This window comes from Neodiprion lecontei, chromosome 1 (genome assembly GCF_021901455.1).
Source record: "Neodiprion lecontei isolate iyNeoLeco1 chromosome 1, iyNeoLeco1.1, whole genome shotgun sequence".
In the NCBI taxonomy this organism is placed as follows: Eukaryota; Metazoa; Arthropoda; class Insecta; order Hymenoptera; family Diprionidae; genus Neodiprion; species Neodiprion lecontei.
This window is the reverse complement of record NC_060260.1, coordinates 40,103,728-40,125,319: the sequence shown is the minus strand read 5'-3', so window position 1 is coordinate 40,125,319 and position 21,592 is coordinate 40,103,728. Positions and strand designations below refer to the sequence as shown.

Sequence of the window (21,592 nt, the reverse complement as noted above, 5' to 3'; positions counted from 1 at the left end):
TCCTACATAACGTTAATGTACATACGGTATATTTGTCGCGCGGCTTTAGTCCTCACCGTTCCGTTTTCAACCCATTTTAAGGCCAACGATTTAGGTCAAACTTATGAATATCGTATACACGTCGGTCGCTTACAGGACCGGTTTACGTTTTGGGTCCATGCCCCGATACATGGGGGTAAAGCTATCGATAGTACTACCGAGCAACGTTAAAAAATAAATTACCACTTGTTGAATGAAGAACGGTCAATTTCCCATATCTATAATTCCTATAAAATTCACTCGAGAATATTGGCCGTCAAAATATTCACGGGCACCATTCACGCCTTCCTCGTAACTGGATTACGCCTATCTGCTTACGTTTTAGATTACCACCCAGAAACGATACACACAAACTGTTGAACATTTTGTGTGAGTTGTTTTTAACATACCTTTTTCAGATCAATAGTTCAACTGTCAATGTATTCGACCCTCACCTTTTGTAAACCACTGCTTCAAAAGAATTTGAGCATGAACTCAATTTCTCTTAAAGCTATTCGAACACGGTCTGTGAATTTAGAAAATCTCTAAAAGATTTCAGGCCTTAGTTAAATACCGGGCACAATGATTCCTCATACGTCATAATATTTGTAACTTGCCTACTATCGATTTCTTCACTTACGATTAGTTGGACGAAGAATAGTTATTACAGGCTGTTCCATTTTAATAGAATCAGTCAAATATCTGAAAGAATATACGTTTTGCTAACAAAAGTTTCAGAGAAAAGTTTAATCATTTTGACGAGTTCGAAAGTTGGCACTGTAAAATTCATCGTATTTGGCGACATTTTCGAAAATTTGAAGAAACCTGCTTTCAAATAGACACCGACTGTGTTTTTCTGACGATGAGACGAAAGTTGTGGCCGATGTAAAGACCATTCTTAATACGTTTTTTTTTCGTGTCTGGCGTACGTAATTTCATTTCATAATCCGATAGGTTCCGAAACCGAGTGATAAGTGAAGTGAAAAATCTAGTGCTTCAAACGAATAATTGCGATGATGCAACTTCGAGTAATACGACAATCATTTACTGTCGTTAGAATAACGTGTTATACACGTCGTTCCGCGTGTACGCTCCGTGACATAGTCAATATTTTCGAACACGGAAATGTTTTTAACAAATGATAAAAGTTTCACTTTGTAAGGTCTCATTGTCGTCACGTATTTTGCTGGAAGCACAACACTTTTGATAAATGCAATCTCCCCAGTCCGTTTCGAAATATATCCGATAATGAATCGAACGAAAAGCAATTTTTCCAGTTTCCAATTAAATATGAGACATGAAAAAAGACGTGTTTGGAATCATCTTTATATCCACCACAACTTTTCTCTCTATCAAAAAAAAAATATATCAGTTTCTATTTTAAGAACGGACAGCTGCTTCGAGTTTCCGGAATTGACGCTATCTACGATAAATTCGACAATGCGAATTTTGTCTCGTTGGAAATCATAAAACCTTCGTCAGAAACATTTAAAATTGTAAAACGCTTACTTTCTAAGATTCTTAACAAGTTCGATCATAATTGGACACCCTGTATAGTAATCGAATGTACATACATACGTATTACACGTACATACGTTGTTACAACTTGATTTCGGACATACAGTGGAACATGAATTATTTTATCCACGACTGAAATGTTGTGATGATTTTCGCCCCGAAAACGCTTCGAGCCTTTTACCTTACAAATTAGAATAGCGTTTTTTGCGGGTCTTTGACATTAAATGCTATTTTCATTCTAACATTTAAATGACAGATCCCTTTGCACATCGTCGTCCACCCCTCCTGCAAATGGGCGTGGATTATAATCTCATTGACGACGCTCCGTCGCCGTTATTTAAATTGCCGAATTCCTTGCTCCAAGTGTTAAGTGGTATTAGCTAGTGATAGTGATATCATTGTAAGTATACGAGTACGTATGTAGTGACACATATGGTGAAATCGAATCGTTATTCTGGAAATATGACACTTTCTGTGCAGGATATTTTTCAATAATATGAAAATAATATTTAACGTGCAATGCGGCAGTATAAATTTCGCCGTTCTAAGCGTTGGCTAATGGAATCGTTCCTAGGTAATCGTCCGTCGCGAGTCGTTCATATGACAAACTTCACGACCTTTCGTACAACCTTTTCCGTATAATAGGTAGGCCTTTGAATTGGCTGCTACTGCGCGTGCATACATATGTATACATGATACATATGGATATGTTTAAACGCTCGATAGCTCTGTAACATGAATAATGACATAAAGAGAAAATAAAATTGACGTAAAGTTATTCACTTTTATTCACTTACGTAATGTCTGTAATGCATAATAATTCGCAAGTTATGTATCAGGTTCCGAATCTAAAAATTAGAACTCATGAGTGTGTGATTGTTAAACGGAGGGTTTTTTTTTTTTTTTTTTTTTTTACATAATTGAAAATAAAATATAATAAAAAAATCATTTGATTGTCTTTTTTATACATAATTTACTTGATACATAATTATAATTACTATAGTATAATTACGGGTTCAATCATTATTCAATTTGTCTAAAAGTAGCGTCGGCAGCGTTGTTCCTTTCACCTATGGCACGGCAAAATATAATTACCATTCTCGGTTTGTAATCAATATAGTTACACAATTCGTAACAATATTTTTCATTTAACGCCGTATTCTATCGAGCATAAGCCTGGCTGATAAAATAGACATACGCATCGGCAGCTAGTCCTTTTTTTTTCTCTGTAAATTATTCCACAGCTAAATACTAAGTAATGTCAATTCTTTACGACTACGACTGTAAATTAAAAATTCTGCGATTGTGGTCGTGTTTGAATATGTACGAATAACTGATAATTTCTTAAATATTAAAAATAAATTGCATTATGCAAGTTTCATGAACTTTATGAAGTTTTCATTTTTCTCTCGCAATAATCTTCGGTACGTATGCAAATATATATATAAATCGTTTGTAAATACTCTGATGAATTGTAAAAATAAATACAAATGCTAATCATACTTTCCTCTGTAAACGAAAAAATTCATAAAAGATACAAGTTTGAATTCAATTTTAAACGGATTTCTGCTCGAATATTAAGATTGCGGTCCAGTACATACATTACTCTCAATAGCAGAGCAAAAACTTCATCAGAGTTACAATATTCAATTCTGAAACTTGGATAAATCCGTTTTCATAGAAAATATTTGTATTAACGTATGATTAATCAGAGAGTAAAATTCGTCGAAAACAGCTTATCCAGTTTTGTACAAAATCTTTGACCATCGGTCACAATGATTTAATTAAATTAAACAAATTTTTAGTTTGTACGTCAACATCTCGGCGCGAGATGTTTTTCTTCCCAATCCCCTTAATCTCCTTAAAAATTTCCGGTGACAATGTGATGGATTGAAACAAATTACTAGAACAATCAATCACTTAACAAATTGTACGAAATTGTTATATGGTTCTTGAAGTTGCGACTTGCAGTGAATTCTTTTCAAATACTTTATTATCATGGAGTTAGAATATTTTATTTTCACTCTCTACTTAAAACATGGCATCGAGTCGATGGAAATAGCAATTGCTAGAAAATGCGTACAAAATAGGAATGTAGCGTGGGGCTTTTTTTATCAAATAAATTATGAATTTCACTGAGGAATTTCATGACTTGCTTAACAAACGCGAAAAACCGCTCGCTTGCGTTACAAAATTTTTCAATTTCATCTTGGCACAAAAGTAGCTTAATTATTTTTAACTAGGTACACTTGACGTTTCAAACAGTGTGTAAGGCTTGAATGAATTATTTATAATTCGTTATACATACATAAAAATTTACTGCCCTGTTACGAAGCAAATTTAATAAAAAAAAAAAGAGATTGAAAATCATATTTTGATACAATTACTGGGAAATGTAATATGGAAAAAAAAATTATCAACAAAGATTGACTTATGCGTGAATTACATTTCGATAACGGGACAGTAAATTATTATAATATATGGAATGAACACACTGTCTGAAAACGTGAAATCTATTACACTAATTTTACTACATAGGTATTTCCAACTTGTCTGACTCTCTTTGATATATTTTACGCTTACACGATTAAAATTCATCATTTATACATAAATATATATGGCCACTATTTTGGCTACAAAGATATAAATCAAATTATACAATTTCTATTTTACTTCAGTTTTCATTTGAACAATATAGTCAACTCGCGAAAATACGTATTTCCAATTGAGTCAAATGGTTAATCTTTGCGCCAGTAAACATGATACATAAATTTATTCAATTTATATGTAGAATTGTAGTTTTTACAAATACTGAATTATTGGCAATCATCAGCTCAGCAGCTACAGACAAGATTGATTTTATGTAACAAAAAATTGAATCTTGATAACCAATTCAAAGTTACAAATTTTGTTTGTTGGACAATGATTAGACGATTACAACATTTAGATACTGAAGTCAAGGTTATGACGAAACAGCGTTCGCTTCTAGGTAGAATAATCAATTTTCAAGTTATTTATGCATCTTCGTATCACTCAATAAACCCACCTTGCAATAATGAAAACCATATCTCATGTATTTTATAGTAAAATAGTTAGCGCGCAGCAATACTGACAATGAACATTCATTCGTCTTCTGTTATCAGAAGTTGACGAGACATTTCTGGTTCGCCGATAAGTTTTGTATAACTTGTGTTAAATGTTGGACGTACTTAAGAAGTGATGACTCATTATACTGTTACATTCCTGTACCTCAAAGTTACAAAATTCCAAACTCCACATTCGTGATTCCATTTATAGAAAAGAGGGAGGATCTTTTCAGCACAATAGTGTTTCGAATATGTAATAACTGGAACAGTTGTGAATTATAAAAGTTGAGTTTTGTCAAAATTTTTCAAACTAAAAAATCATAAGCGACATAGAATTCTGTTTTTTTTCTTCGAGTATAAAGGGATCAGGAAATGTCAAAAGTTCACAAACTCGGGAGATTGTATCTAAAAGGTACTGGTACATTCACTATTCTTTTAAGCATACAGTTCTATGTCTGAGATGGTACGATTAGAAGAGGCCTTTCTTCTTATTCTTTTTGTCCTTGCCGTCGACGGCCCTGAAAGGAAAGAACATGTAAAACGCACCCCATTAATAAATATCAAGTTACGTTTGCAGTTTGAATTCGAGTCTGCAGTGGTTAGTATCCCTGATTATGTTACCAGAAACTGATTTCACCAGCGATTTGTTAATATTGTTCCAGGAAACTGCAACCGAAATTAAATTCCCGTGTACCCGAATAAGCTCTCTGCCTCTTCTCAATATTGAGTCTTGACGGTATATTTGCTTGAACTTGAAAATGTAAGCTTTTCAAAGAAATATTTTTTCAACAGTAGCGACAACGTCGATATACAATACATAATAATATCCAACCATGCAAACTGGTGCCAGACACTCTCGCATGCCGCGAAAGGCACTTTTGCATTTTGCACACTGAACGACCACTAAGCCACATTGCGCATGCTGCCTGAAAAACAAATGAGCACGAATACAGAATGATAAAATTTATCCCACCGATTTTGTATTTCATAGAAAAATTTATTTTCAATGAATTGCATTTGTTGGCGAATCGTATTTGAAAAATGTCAGTGATTGAAAATGTAATCGTCATGGCAGTATGCGGTAGCGATTTGCCCGATAAGCTGAATAAAAAAGGAACAGATCTAATGTGGCAAAAGTAAAAAACAAGTTTTAATAATTACGTATAGCGTATACAAAAAAGTAACAGTCTATTTCGATTCATACAGTAATCAATTGCCGTGAGCAATAGGAAAAATGATTGGTTAGTAAAATGATGTAACGAAGCATTATGTTTGCTGATGAACAAGGCTTTAATGATAAAATTAACAATATATATTTAATTATTAGGAGTAAGTCATTAGTAAATGTTAAGAAATAAGCCCCTGTCAAGCTGTCTCAACTACTTTAGATTTTAAAGGAAATCAGCACGGGTGTTATAATATCTCCACAATAATTGAACAAGGTACTTCTATTTTCGACGGGTTGGCAAATTTATGAAAACATTATGCAGTAGACAGCTTGTGCAGTTCACAATAAAAATATGTAGCGTTACAAGTCATTGCCATTAGATGAATAATCTCTGTTTAAACTATTTATGGTATAACAATATCGGTATATTAAATGGAACAAAAAAATAAAAATAATAATGAAAATTCCAGAGTAATGCCGCTGCAATAGGCTTTGTCTGGTTAATTATTTTATCACAATTATATATCATTGGTTTGGTTCAAAATATCAACATATAAAGGACTGTTGACATTAGCTGATTTCGATTCTGAATTCAATATCATGTAAATTGTTTTTTATTTAATCGTAAGATATTTATCGAGATTCTAATAATTCTAACTCCACTTTTTTGTCAGTCAACTTTTTTGTCAGTCAACTTTTTTCTAAATTTCTCTTCGACAAATCTATTACTTTCCGGATATATCAACACATATGTATTGCTACAGAGAATTGTTTTCATAAAGAAGGAAGAAAATATTTCTAACATTTAATAACATCTCTGTATGTGGGAGTCTATTGACTTAAATATTTGCTAACACCGATTTTGACGGGCCCATTATACTTTTGGTTGTTCCGCTTCAAGTCAATACCCGGATTATAATTTCAAATATTTAATTTAGCAACATCAGAGCTAATTTTCGATCTGCTCGGCGTTAATTTTTCATTATATTCTATTATGTAAGGCAATTTGTGTCTGGACCTGACATTAAAGCAATAACGAAATTATCAGAGCTGATAAACTGTCACTGTCTCCCATCTACAGAATAGTATAAAGAACCCTGGAGCTTAGAAAATGACTTGGCTGATCAGGGATGTTCGGGATGCTGTATGACAAGGTGGTTCTGTGTAGGGCTCTCTTGAGGTGATTTGAAACTGGTGTGACGGCGTAGAAGACTTCCTATTCCTCGGGAGCCTCGCAATGTACCCCCTCCGCCTCCAGACCCTTCCGAAGATACAGATCCCGTCCTAAATCAGGGACACCCCGACATCGTATACACACAAGCACAAGCAAGGCACGCGCGTTTCTAGATTCAACTTTACCGTTAATACCAGAGTAATCATCTCGTATCACCATTCTAGCTAATTGTACCGTCGTATTTAACACCCGCTAGTCCCACATCCTCTGGGAATAAAGCGGATAGCAAAAGATAAGAGACACCACTAATGAAATTATAGCCCATACGTATTGTTACAAACACTTGAAGTTCATCAAATAAAGTCGTATCAGATTGTCATGCCAGTATCAATTCGTTTAAACAACTACTCTGGCATTAATAGTCCCGGTTACATAAAAAAATAATGATTTTCACCCAAATACTGGACAATATTTTCTTCACAATTTCAGGCTCTCCTATTTGCGAGGTGATGCGAAAATACCGATGCTTATGTTGTAGAAAAACTGATTTATATGAATAATCATTCGACCCTAAATCTATTCTGGGTAATGCGTCCGATAGCGAATTATATCGATGCTTAACAACGCTTATTACTATCGCTTACTCTTACATCGCCATTGAATATTTGCCGGTATTAGCAGGTTATATTTTTCAAAAATTCAATATCGTACTTCCCCAGTTTCAGATATTCAATTTCATTCATACTCTACAACAACTTAACCAACATTTGTATATAACTTGCCTTTTGAGGAACCAAAAATAACTGCAGCATGCATTTAGAAAAATATTTCAAGTAGTAAATAGTGTTAAATGAAAAGAAAGATATTTATTTGATATTCGATTTTTTGCAATCTCAAAAACTGAAATTCTACAGATACTAATCAATAATATTCTCTACGTAATACACTGAAAGTTTTATTCGCCTATGAAGTAGCCCACGTGAAAATATAAACAATTGTATAAAAAACATTATGAAGCGTTACTTAAAAAAATTAAAGACTAGCTCATTTTTATAATTTTGCAAACAGTGGTACATATTTGCATGATATAATTCTAGTAAAAGTTAGCGATCTCAGTTCTTGATACTCTATGGCGTACCTTTACAAACGCCGTCGATTCTTATGCAGTACGATTAGTGAAATATGAGTTTTTACATTTGTAATAATCGCGGGATTAAGCGAAGGTGCATACACATCTAAGCAATACGTACAATAATAAGAATCGAAATGTGTGAAATTTAGTAGAGTTACCAAGCGCTGAACGGCATTTCTTACGAACTTTACAAGGTTCTCCAACATTAATCCTTGGGAAATTCTCAGAAAAACTGTCGATTGAGATTAGGATTGGTTTAGATCGCTGAAGGCAAATAGAGTGTTACTAAATATTTACTCAAGTTTCAGTTTGTTAGGATCTTTGTTAAGTTTTTTTCAAATTCAACGATCAAAGTGTATTGCTAATTAAGGTCATGTAGTACTCTTACCTTTACCGACTACGCATACTCACCCTTTGTCTGCCTGCATTAAATACACAAAGGAACGAAAGGAGTACGAATTTTGACGATGCATCGCTGTTTCGTACAGGAATTCAGGAAAGTTACTCATATCCCGAGAATTGTCAAAAAAATGTGTGGTTTTTTGATACGTGTCATTATTCCCACATTTCCCGCATTTCAGGGGCCAAAAAGTGCATAGCTGAGATACTTTGTTTATTTAATACAGGAAGAAAAAGGGCAAGTTTACTCGGTCGGTAAAGGTAGAAGTACTACATGGCCTGAATAATATATTCTACACTGGGATGTTTTCTTGTATTGTTTTTCTCTTTGTAACGAAATTCTGCAGAAGATATTTGATCGAGTTTCATTTACTGCGGGACTTCAATGAGTGGATAAAAAAAACTCGATACGAATACGCAAAATTAATGAAGACACATCAGCTTGCCGGTTACTGGTGCTAATACTAATTCCATGTATTAACCCTTCAAGTAATCATCACGAACTAAATTCATTATAAGAATTGTTCGTTACATTGGGGCTTTGTTGGACAATAACGAACGTTGTTAGAACATAAATATGAATAAGTGATGTAGAGCAGTATGAGAAAACACGTTAATTACCACTCATTAGCAATTTCCTGCAAATAACTACTATATATCGACTTTGCGCATAACTCTATCTAGCTTCAACTAAAATGATATGTTTTAATGAAAGCTTGTAACATTTTTCATAAATACAGGTTCAAGCAATTACATATAACGAAAGAAACACAGAGGTGAAAAGAATATAGTTCAAAAGTTACATTTAATAACGATACTTTCCGTAACAGATGTGATTGAAAAATCAAAAATCGAATTACAACTAAAGCACAAAGTCACATCGAATATTGTCCGATCCAACGTGAAAATATCATCATACAGTTTTCAGTCAAACCTTTTCGGGGTATGCTATTTTTTGAATTTTCGCTACATCCACAATAATTTTCAAGTCAACATTCTATTGTTTTAGCCAAAGCGCTAGGCAGCAATTCGACGTTCTCACTTCATTTCTACGTCAAGCGTTATATCTTTACATGAATATACACATTTTCTTATCCGATATGAAAATTCAAAATGTACATAGGTTATAAACAATTACATATTATAGAAAAGGTACTTACTCTTTGGAGTTAGCCTCTAAACTGCGTCTGCGAAGCTCTTCGATGCTATGTCCAGTCTGTTGCTCCCAGCCTAATTTTTCGGACTCAAATGCTCGTCTTTTTTCTTCAAGTTCGCGCACTTGCTGCTCTAATGAACGCCGCATTTGCTCGTGCCGCCGCTGTAGCTAAATTTGTCAAAGGAAAAACAAAGTTTTTTCAAAGAATGTTATTCATCTATGAATTCATTTTCTTCAGTTATTTCAACAATTGAATAAAACAAGGCAGTTAAATTTCTGTCTTGATCAAATTGTTTCTGACCAGTTAAAAGAAAGTTTTGAATAAATTTGAATTAAAGAGAAAGTGATAGAATGTCAAAATATAACTCACATCAGTCTCAGAATCCTTGAGCTTTTGTTTCTTTTCACGGACCTTCATCTCGAATACCTGTTCCATTTCAGTTTCCATTTTTTTCATCTTGTTGTCATGTTCTCGCTTTTCCTCTTCCATTTGAGCAAGAGGATTCCTATAAAACCGCAACATACTCTAAAATAAGCTTCTTAGTTCGCTGCATGGATTCAATATTCGGAGAGATCCACGGTACAGTCGTTTATACGATAATTACCTACCCCTCAAAAATGTGAAAATATCAAATGATGCATGAAAAAGTAATATTAATTTTAAAAGGTTCTCATGGTGTGGTATCGATATTATACGGAATATCTCTTAGACTTGTGAATAATATATAATATACATAATTTTTAGATATGTAAATAAATAATTAAAAAAAAAAAATCGACAGAGGAAAATAAACATACTCGAAAGTATGGACATCATTCAAAAGAGGTAAGGTGAAATTAATAATTACAGAGAACTGTGGTCAAGCTGAATACAAGCAAACAAGAACAATTGTTTCTCATTACCAATGAAAATTTGTGGGAAATTTTCTGTAATTAATATTATGGTATCATGTCAGTATACTAGTACGTAATTAGGGTTGTAAAGATACTAAAACTTGTGCACACAAAACCATATTACATAATTTTGAGCCTTAGTTAAGGACTTACCACACCGTCATGAAACTGTTCATCACTCCTTGTGGGCACAAACTGACCAATAAGAAACCATCATTAAAATTTTGTCAATGAAATCGGATTAAAGAACAAAAAAATGTTTCAAACGAATTCACCTCCGATATTTTTAATCCAGAATCATTCGTTCAAACTACGGAATTACTTTCTACCATGTATATTTATAATTAGAGTTTGCATGCACAAGCTTTTTTCTTCACCTCTTAGGAATAAAACTAGACAGAACAGGTATCGTTGTTGTGAATTCCAAAAATAAAAACGATCTATCTACATATTCGTTATTCGGAACAGCTTTCGACGAATATACCCACAATTCATGTAGTTAAATGCATCAGTATGACATTCAATCATTTCCACAGCATCAACGGCATATTTTAAAAAACGTTGATCACGATTCAAATGATGAAGGATTTTTTAGACGATTTTTGTAGTTACAGAAGACATGATTTTCCTCCAACATTTCCAGGAGTGTTGATATTTGTGACGACAGTTGAAGATTATTCTCAGATTTCTAATGAACAAAATAAGACTTACTTGTTTGAAATCCTCGTCGGTTTGCCATCAACACCAAGACCAGCCAGGGTTCGACATCTAAAGTTCTCATAGTGAACGTTATTTGTCACATCTTTGAGGTCCTGAAGATGCGTTCGAATAACCATATTTCGCAACGCTATGAAGTCACAGTGTTCAAGGTTCTCAACTGCAACAAATCGACAGAAGAGGATGTAATTTATTTAATCCATGAAACACAATACGCGCACAGTGAAGAGCTAAACGTATGTCTGAAAATGATATATGGATAGATAAGAAAGTACCTTCGGCAACACCCCAAGGATACTTCCGTCCTCGAACTTTTTTACCGTCTTGTTCGACGACGGTATTTGCTCCAACAACAGCAAACGGTACCCTATCCCTTAATACTTTGTGTAATTTACTTTCTTCTTCCTCCTCATCTTCTGGGAATTCGTAGATTTTAATTTTGTGCTGAGCGATCTCGTTCAATATCTGGAAAATGAAACATCAGCTAATTGCTTTACTTGTAGTTTATTTATTTATTTTTTTTAAAAAGAGTTACATCTGGGAATGAGCGAAAATGATCATAGCTGTGATAGAAAGTGATCACCAACTAACTTGTTTTTTAAAATGTGCGCATTCATCTGGTGTCATTGTATCTGCTTTGGCGATAACTGGAATAATGTTAACTTTGTCGTGTAAGCGTTGCATGAATTCTACATCCAGCGGTTTTAATCCATGACCGGATGGAGCCACAAAGTAGAGACAGCAGTGAACTCGACTATCTGCAATCTGTTTTCTTGTCACGCGAGATTCCGCGTTTAAAAACTCTTCATACTTGGACTCAATGTATTCAATGACAGGTACCCAGCTAAAACAAAAAATTTATAGATAAATGTTGTGTACTTGTTAGGATTTCTTTCATGTTCTCCTTAAAATTGGATAACCACACAGAATACAAGAAAGGGCCGAATTCAAACTGATTCAAAATTCATACTAACCAATTACTATTGTCAACGGCATCACCAAATCCTGGTGTATCCACTACGGTCAGGGTTAAGTTTACTCCATTTTCTTTGAGAAGAACTTTGCTCGTTTCAACAGCGACAGTTTTCTTCACTCGAAGACTCGGACCAGGGTACTCAGAGCTGTATATATCAGCCAAGAACATGGAGTTTATGAGAGTCGATTTCCCAAGACCAGATTCACCTGTACACAAACAAATTGAAAATAATTATTGCACTACTCGTTTTCAATACAGCAGGATGTCTGCATCGTTATTAAACGAAATATGAATACTTGAAAAAACCAAGCACGTAGATATGTCCTCAAGAAATGCAATTCTCACGACATGCTCTCAAGTTTTTAGCTTATTTGACCTTGAACGACAAACAGCAGCCGTGCATTGGATACCAGAGCAACTGCTTCAATTATTCTATTTATGGTGGAATGACTACTCGGTGCGTCTTATACCTAAATATAACAGCGCTGAGCTGCATCTTATAATTACACTCGGACATTAATTTTCTTAATAACTCCTGTCTCATGCGGTAGTTGAAAAATACAGAGGAATAATTGAGAGTATACTTATATGACAAAACACTGGTCAAACAACCAACAATGTAAATGAATCATTTTCGTCGATTTTTGTATTATAACTGAGACCTGGAATGGTAACTTTGTATTGTTTGCCATAACTGCATTAACAGTCTGAAATTTCATCTTCGATTATAATAATAACATCTTTTACGATATGAGCTCCAAATTCTGCAGGACAGAAATTCGGAAAATATTGTTATACAACCAAACAATTGAGAGCCACTGATATATCAGAGTGGACTTGGAGATCCAGCTGGCAAGAGAGACGCACATGTTCAGCAGATGAAAGAACTTATGAGTGAATATCCTCGTACAGCACATACTATTATAATGTTCACGTGACAAATAAAATTCCACATACCGCTGTCTTTTATCCCTTTTCCCTATTTGCTTCGAACATCATACCTATCTAGACAAAATTTCACCACCAATGACCAGAGTTGTTGCAAACTTTCACATTTCAGCATATCTCGAACGAGCATTTTCAGTTTGTCATATAATAGAAACTATTTCGAAACCTATTGTATACAATCTCAATTATACAAGCGCTGTTCATTAGCAAGGTATGTTCGGAATGTTCAGTCTACAGTAGCAATACAATCTACATCAAACATAACTTGAAAGCCCGCTTCAATTCCTGGAGAAAACTATGGAAAATTGATCAGTTCCAATCATAGCACAAGCTAACGGTGTTGATTTCGAAAATGCATTAAGGGCGGACGGGACAGCTGGAGCGGTTTAAAATCATACCAATTTTTAGGAGTTTTTTTTTCTTTTAAGAAAATGAAAATACTTTTCGCAATTTGAGTTTCAGGGCTGTATTATTTATAGTTTCAAGAACATTTCACAATTTTTTCATTGACATTAATAACAAAATGCGGCATGGCGCATATAAGTAGCAAACGACCAGTTATCAATCCGGTGATGCAGATTCCTCGGTCAATACTTATCCGATCGTCTTGAAATTTTGACACAATGTCTAAAACTTGTTTATCGATTCGAGCTTGTAACTAGATTTTTGAGTTTCGATCCCATAATTTTTGTACGAAAAATTTTTTCAACTACTTTTTGGTTCATAATCGTATATATTTGAAAACCAATTTTTTTTTAACATCTAGGCAACAAACTCGAACCCAAAAAGGTGTTTTAAACTCTAAAAATGTTTTCTATCCGTCACAAGTTGGACAGTGATGTAAGGAATTTTGCGTCACCGCAAAAGCCTTCGAGGTCGGAGTCGTTCGCCACTTATATGCACCATGCCCCTATTTTGTGATTAATTTTAATGAAAAAATTCTAAAACGTTCTTGAAACTATAAATAATAAAGCCCTCAAATTGAAATTGCTCCAAGTGTTTTACTTTCTTAGAAAAAAAAAAAAAAAAAATAAAATTAGGTATGATCTTAGACCGTCCAAGCTGTAACCCCGCCGCCAAACAGCAACCCTGGGATCGATCAACGGTGTGCCATTGAAATCTTACCGACAACCATAAGCGTGAAGTCAAATCCTTTCTTCACGGCTTTCCGGTATACTTGATTTGGAAGATTGGCGAATCCTACGTAACCGTCGAGTTCCTTGGGTTTAGTCGTCGGCGCGGACCTCGAGTCCTTGCTGTCGGCCGACCTGTTGTTCGCTGACTCGCGTTTGTTGCTGTCCTCGGAGTCATTCTGGTTGAGAGTGACGCTGGTTTGCGGCAACCTTGCTTTCGTGGGTGCTGAAGGAGGCGCTACGCTTGGAGGTACACTCGACGTCAACGTCGTTCCGGTCGCCGCGGCGGTCGGAGGTTGAGGCGGCGGCACCGACGGAGAAGACGGGAGACTGCCGCTCTCAGCTTTGAAGAAGAGCTCGCGCTTCGTCTGGATCTGAAGCAGGAAAGACGAGAATTAGCGATTGATGACAAAGGGCAGAACGCGATAATGGAAAAAGAGCCACGGGGACGTATAATTGATACGTCGATTGGTATTATTTTCGTTTTTCAATACGCCGAATCATCTATGAACGAAGCTTGGCTTCCAGGACGACATAAGTTTCAAAATTTCGATTTAACTGACAAATGAAAATTGAGTTTCAAGTTTGAAGCAAGTTATAGAGGTACCATAATTTCTCCGAAATCCATTGTTGCCAATTTTGTACAAAGCGTTATAGAGTCACTCCACTCTCAACAGCACCGCATCTATTGCAAGCATACTTCACAATCAATTCAATAAGTAATAATCTTAAACTTCACTAAAGCTTCGATACAAAAATGCCACCACACAATTATTGCGAGCATAAAACTGTAAATCGAATAGCCTGAACTAACCTAATTAACCTAATTACTAATAATTGAGTAACTGTTATTCTCTTAATTGGTACTGTTATCACGATGTAACTCGGCTCAAGCGCATTTCAATTTAAAAGTAGAAAATATTCTGTTAGAGTTGGAACAATGGTACAAAAAACAAGAATCAAATCCGAAACGCGGTTAGGGTCAAACATTGTACGAGTTGGCAGCACGGAATGCTCCGTAAAAAAAAAAAAAAATGGTTCTCTTCAAACCTTTCAAAGTGCGCAAACCGTTGACCTCGAATATTCTGTTTTTTATCTGCACTATTTCACCGCACAATAGCAGTTTCATTGGTTATAGATTTTTGAATACCAGAAGTAACGAGTAATCAGGATTTTCAGTATCGTGTACCTTAAATTTTTGCTCGCATGTTTCAAACGCTACAAAATCAACTGAATGTTCGTCTTCTCCTTATCCCCTAATCTTCCGAACCATCCTTGGCTTGCGGTAAATTCGAAATCTTACACCTTTTTTTATTTTCTATTCATCACTAATGCTTTTCGCTACAATGATTCCTCCTAAAACTGAAATGTCTCGAATGCCCGTTGCCTTAGCCGTTAAAAAGCCTTTTCACGAGCAGCCGCGTCTTTCTACTCCTTCTTAATAACGTCATTGTTCATTTTCAACCTTCGAACTGTCTCCACTGATATGCCAAATTCTCAATCAATGAAGAACCATAAGCCACAATTTTTTGTTCAAGACAATTGCCAATACGTCGTTTCCATTCTCTTTTTACGGCCACGATTTTCTTTCAAAAACCACTGATACGCCTTCGGTTTCTATCTGTTTTTAATTTTTCTTCTAATTCTCCTAAATTTACACACTGAATATTAAACATCTTTCAATTTAACCTTTCAAGTTACGGTGACGAGAGTACTGTGATAGATAAATAGAAAAGCGAAGCAAACAAAGAAGGCCGGAAAACTTCCCAGAATTTCACTCCGATCGCGGGTCTCTCTCTCTCTCTCTCTCTCTCTCTCAAAGTGAGGTACCACAAAATGAGGAGTTCCACTTCGCTGTGTATGAACATCGTAATTCCAACGTCGAAGAACCGGTCCATCGGCGTCTGTACGTGTATAAATCGAGGGTCGCAGTTAAAGGGAGAGTCACTCGAATCGCTGTCCGCCCTCAACGCGCACATATCCATATTATGTATATAAGAAAAGATTCGTAGACGGTGGTCTCGCAATCAGTCCAGAGTATATATACCGGGTATATAACTTTGCGAGAAGACCCGTCCTCGCCTCGATTAAACCGAACATCGTATCCACTACACGAATTTGCGAAAAGTTTGTACACTCATCTCGGTGCTAGATTTCCTCACTTTCTAAACTAAGATCAGTGTGTCAGTTATTGCCACGTTTAGACCCAATTATCGAATATTTTATTTTCCAAAATTATAAATTATCGTCAGAAATTGCAAATTTCTCAAATACCAAAACCAATTGCTAGAGATTTAGACACTGCAAATTTATATGTTGGTAATTTTGGAATTAAGGATCAAACAGATAGAACCAAAGAACGTCAATGATGGGTAGAGGGTCAATAACTGGGACACTCATTTTATGGCAACTTGTGTGCCTTTGCAAAAAATCACCCGGTATACCGGCAGAACTGCATCCAAAAGTAGTCAGTCAACTGCTGCTGCAGCTATTATGGCTCCGGTTGGGAACATACTATACCACGTGGTTATGTGACTATGTATATATGTATAGAGTATATATTCTCGTTCGTGTCACACTGCTCTTATTTCTTACTCTGTAGCGAATAATTCTACGACACCGGATTGCAGTACGTAGGTATACATGTACACATGTATATATGTACACACACACACCTATGTATATACTACATTTACAACGATATATTATATGCCCACCCACGTTATTTCATCGGTCTTCTATATCCCAGAGTGTAAATTACGTCGTTGACAATACCTGTTAATAGGTATAATAAACATTTAGTTTAGTTATGAAGATGCAGGTACATATAACGTACGTCTACTAAATGAATAAGTACTTTTAATAACTGGGAAAAGATGACTGATAATTTAAATATTTGACCGTTTAAAAGCTTTTAGATCACAATTTTTATATATATATATATATATATATATTTATGTGTGTGTGTGTGTGTACAATGAATGCACGTTGTAGCGGAGATTTGTGTAACACGTGATATTTATCCTTCAGTATCAAATTTCCTCTACACTCTCAGCAAAAAGTTATACATTACATTAAAAAGAAGAAAACTGCGTACATCGGTTTTAACTTTGTTTTTTTTTACCTCACCTCCATCTACCGTGAAACTCGTATAAGGTGTAATAAACTAACCATAATCAAAGTAGAACTTGAACGTTGTGAATGAAAGATACTTCCCTCGAGGCACTTCGTCTCTTCGGAATAACTCCTATTACGGTGTTTGCGTTCATGCGCCTGCACGTGAGTTAATTTGCACAAGACACATTAACAACAACAATAATGATAATCATAATAATAATAATAATTAAGAAGTGTGTGATTTATCGTGCAATTTTCCATATCAATTTGTCACTGCAGGGTATACAGTATGTGTGTCACGTATCAGCAGTTCTCGTATTCTATATACACAACATGCTAAACAAAGTCAAACTATATTCTCGATTAATGTCCATATAACCTGTACCCGGGTACGTCGAGTACATTGCGCATACATAATACGTAAATATTGTATGCACAACTACAGTTATAAGGATAATCTTAATCGTTGGAACAAGAACACAAACGATTGACTTCTAAAGCGGACCGCGAGGAACGGTCGCAATAACAATAACATTTATAGTAATAACAATGATTACGGTGAACGATCTTTGTTTTAAATGATATAAGGGTTACTGCTATATATGGCGGGCACGACTATCTTGTTTTCCGATAACAGGACTCTACGAGATATGCTCCACGTTTACAGATACAAACGAGAATTCAGGAAATTAGGTATACTTTATACCAAAGGAGTTCGAATGCTTAAAGTCAGATGAAATAATTTCTATATTCATATACGTTGTATACGCATAGGTATTAAGCCATGCATAACTGATCACCAATTGGATGTCGGCACATGTATGGACGTCGTTTCATCGATCATTCATGATATTATGTGTAGGTACCTACTATATACAATTTCCGGTAGTCGTGACACCTTTGCGATTCCGGCAATCGGATAATTTCATCCGCAGATGACTATATTGTAGTCTACGGTGTAAGGAAAGCCATTAACCCTTTGAGCCATGGTGGTAGGAGTATTCTTACCACTTACTATGCATCAATTTTTTGTATATTTAGAAAACTTGTCAACATATTTCTTTGCGGTTTTTTGCTATTCCTGATCATAGGTTTTCGATACTCGAGAGTATTGCAATATGATGTAAATTATTATTGTTGTTGTTGTAAAGTTGAAGGTATAATTCATATCTGAGAAAGTTACATGTTTTACATAAATTATAAGTCTCTGTGATCGCCGATTGAGAATCGAAAATCAGATTTAAAAAATTCAAAATGGTGGATCCGATATGGCGGACGACAATTTCAAACACGATCAAATCCGGAGAAAAAACTCTGTCCAGATATTTTTGGGGTCGCCGATTACGAATCTTACATCAGATTTTGAAAATTCCGTATGGCGAATCCAATCAGCGACCCCAAAAACTCCGTGCATAGAGTTTGTTAACCGTATTCGATAAAAATTAAAATTTTCGTTCACCGTAATAGATCCACCATCTTGAATTTTGAAAATCTGATTCCAGATTCTTAATCAGCGGCCCCAAAACCCACAGAATACTATATTGTTGTAAAAGTTGACTCAGCAAAATAATGCGTGACTCAAAAGGATAACCTGTGACAATTACAGAGCCTACTAATCGTAAGTATGCCTACGTATAAAATAGTCCCGTCGACGATCTGTTCGAGTTCCGTTTTAGGGATTTCTATTTCTCCGTTAATTTTTCAGACTTGCTCGCGACATGACTTCCCTCCAATCTCTGTGCCACTGACACTGAATCTCCTGTGCTCCTCGATAGTCGATGGATTATTATATATACTCGCGTTCGCGGTCGTTGCAGTAGTTTGCCCTCATGCGATTCGTTCCGAGAAGTCCCTCATTGTAGTATATAATAAGTCGAGACCCCCGAGAGATCTGCGCACGCGAGAGTATTGACCTAGACGCCGCCAGTAAGGCGTCCTCTCCGTTCTCGTCGTCGTTCCTTCTTGTATATCATTTAGTTCATGCCGAGAATATAAGCCAGTGATAATGACTAAACCACCGTCGGCGAGAGTTGAAGAATGGATGCAGTTTCGAATGCAAGAATAAAAAAAACTACTCCCGTGTTAAAACCACGCACAAAAAATGATCCGTTGAAACTACGGGGGGGGGGGGTAGAAAACACGGAAAAAACGTGTTTAAATAATAAACGAAAGTGTGCGTAACAATGAGGTTCTAAACCATTTGAAGCGTACATTTTTCTTTGCGGTCAAATTCCTTGAAACTAGGTGCATAAGAGTTCGAGAAGGTTACTGATTTCAAAATGGGGTCATATTTGAGGAATTTTTTAAATTCAAAATTGCGGATCTAATACGACGGACTGAAGATGTGAAAGTGATTGGAATGGCTCGAAAATTCGTTTTCTGCTACCCCAAAACTCCATCGAGTAACAAATTCCAAACGAATATCGGATCAATTTTTATATTTTCAGTCCGCTATATTGGATCCACTATTTTGAATTTGGAAATTATTACGTCGGATTCGTTTCCTAGCGACTCCAAAAACCCAAAATTACCGAATTCCACTTTTCTAATCCCCACAACCTACCACAATTACACTTATTATGTGTAAAAACAGACATTTTCAACACTTTGTTTATTTATAGCGCTCACAATATCATCATAATCCCTATTATGCAAAAAAAAAAAAAAAAAAATAAAAACAAAATGCAAAAGATGACAGCGGTTTACGAAAAATTGAATATAAATCTTGAATAACCGATTCGAAAAGGTGTCTCATATATATATATAATACATGAGACGCTGTGCAGCAAAGGGTTAATATATCGACCGTGGCGTTGCAATTAATAATAAAAATGTAAATGAATCACACGTTTTACATCCCCGCAAGAATTACACCATGTATTATGCGCGCTATAGGAGTTGGACTTTTATTAGAACCTCACTTTGGTACGATCATTCAGCTTTATACTATACTCCCGTAATCCTATAATGTGCTGTGCCGAAACGGCGAAAAAAAAAAAAAAATGAAAAAGTAAAAAATCCGAATACCGTGATAGTAAAGAATTCATTTGTTACCGGTTATAAGGAATATACATAGGTATACATATATGGAACGGCCAACTTACAGGTACACAGCAAAAACGGTTTTGTATTGATCTCCCTACTGTATTATTATACACTCCTTAAATAGATTTGTTACGTCAAATATTCAAATCAGAGAATGGAAAATTCTTGTATTTATACGACTTGTCGTGACTGAAATCAGCACGATATATCAGCCAAACTCTTATATGTAGGCATCATATACAATACACACACGAAAATAGAATGAAAATAAAATTCGGTTATCTTTACTAGATTACACTGCTTGGATTTAAAGTATAAACACATGGTTTGACTTTTTTTTTTTTTTTAAATATTATCTAATGATATTTCCCCGGCACGACGACGCTTTGCTGCCACATTTAGAGAACAAACGGAGAGGAGGGGGAGAATGTCGAGATTACCTTTATCCGAGTAATGATATTAGAATGAAGAATCCTGAGGTTTTAGTGCTCGCACGGTCACGTCGCGCAGCGATTTCCGATAACAGGAGTAGATAATTATCATGGGAAGGTAAAAAAAAAAAATAAGATAAAGACAGCGAGCGAGGCGTTGCAACGAAGCGAAAAACATTCGCGATCCGTTTATTATAATTATAATCATCATTGTCATCATCATCGTCATCAGCAGCAGCAGCGGCAACGTTTCTCGATTAGGTGTTAATTACCGCGGGTTCAATGCACTAAATTGAACGCACGATTTCTGCATTGTTTTGAGAGATCGCAGTTCGTTATATCCATTTCATTATTTTACATGCCTGCTTTCTTTCTTTGTTTAAAAATTGTGCGTACATACACGAGATTTATGACGTCAAACATTGCCACAACGTTGTAATTGCAGTGCAGAGGATGAGGTTCGTGGAAAAAAAAAAAAAAGAATCCGTTGTGAATAATGCCGGAGAGACGTCGAACAGAAGCGAGAATCTTTCTGTTTGTTCAGTCTAATGGCTTTCACGCGTAATTCATTCGTCCAATACTGCCCGACTTGATTATACAAAGTTGAGAAGAAGGGCCAGCATTGCATGTGTATATTTGGTGAAAACAAAGAACGCGTTAAACAGCGATTTCGGGATGTT

General features: G+C 35.6%; 1 protein-coding gene across 10 annotated transcripts in view; it reads right to left on the bottom strand.

Moving 5' to 3' along the window:
* Window positions 1-2,480: 2,480 nt before the first annotated feature.
* Window positions 2,481-21,592, bottom strand: part of LOC107224868 (septin-7) — a 38,801-nt gene continuing 19,689 nt past the window's right edge. For 5 of the 10 annotated variants that reach the window (XM_046734693.1, XM_046734681.1, XM_046734684.1 and 2 more), the window contains 10 exons: window positions 14,312-14,693; window positions 12,237-12,444; window positions 11,854-12,106; window positions 11,538-11,727; window positions 11,257-11,422; window positions 10,699-10,740; window positions 10,022-10,157; window positions 9,656-9,819; window positions 7,747-7,767; window positions 5,117-7,074 (listed from right to left, as the gene is read on the bottom strand). In XM_046734693.1, the coding sequence (XP_046590649.1) occupies window positions 6,915-7,074; window positions 7,747-7,767; window positions 9,656-9,819; window positions 10,022-10,157; window positions 10,699-10,740; window positions 11,257-11,422; window positions 11,538-11,727; window positions 11,854-12,106; window positions 12,237-12,444; window positions 14,312-14,693 (1,722 nt within the window). In that variant the 3' untranslated portion in view covers window positions 5,117-6,914. Of the gene's footprint in view, window positions 7,075-7,746; window positions 7,768-9,655; window positions 9,820-10,021; window positions 10,158-10,698; window positions 10,741-11,256; window positions 11,423-11,537; window positions 11,728-11,853; window positions 12,107-12,236; window positions 12,445-14,311; window positions 14,694-14,926; window positions 14,963-21,592 lie in introns of those variants that run through there. The other 5 variants (XM_046734686.1, XM_046734667.1, XM_046734658.1 and 2 more) reach the window with 5 other exon arrangements.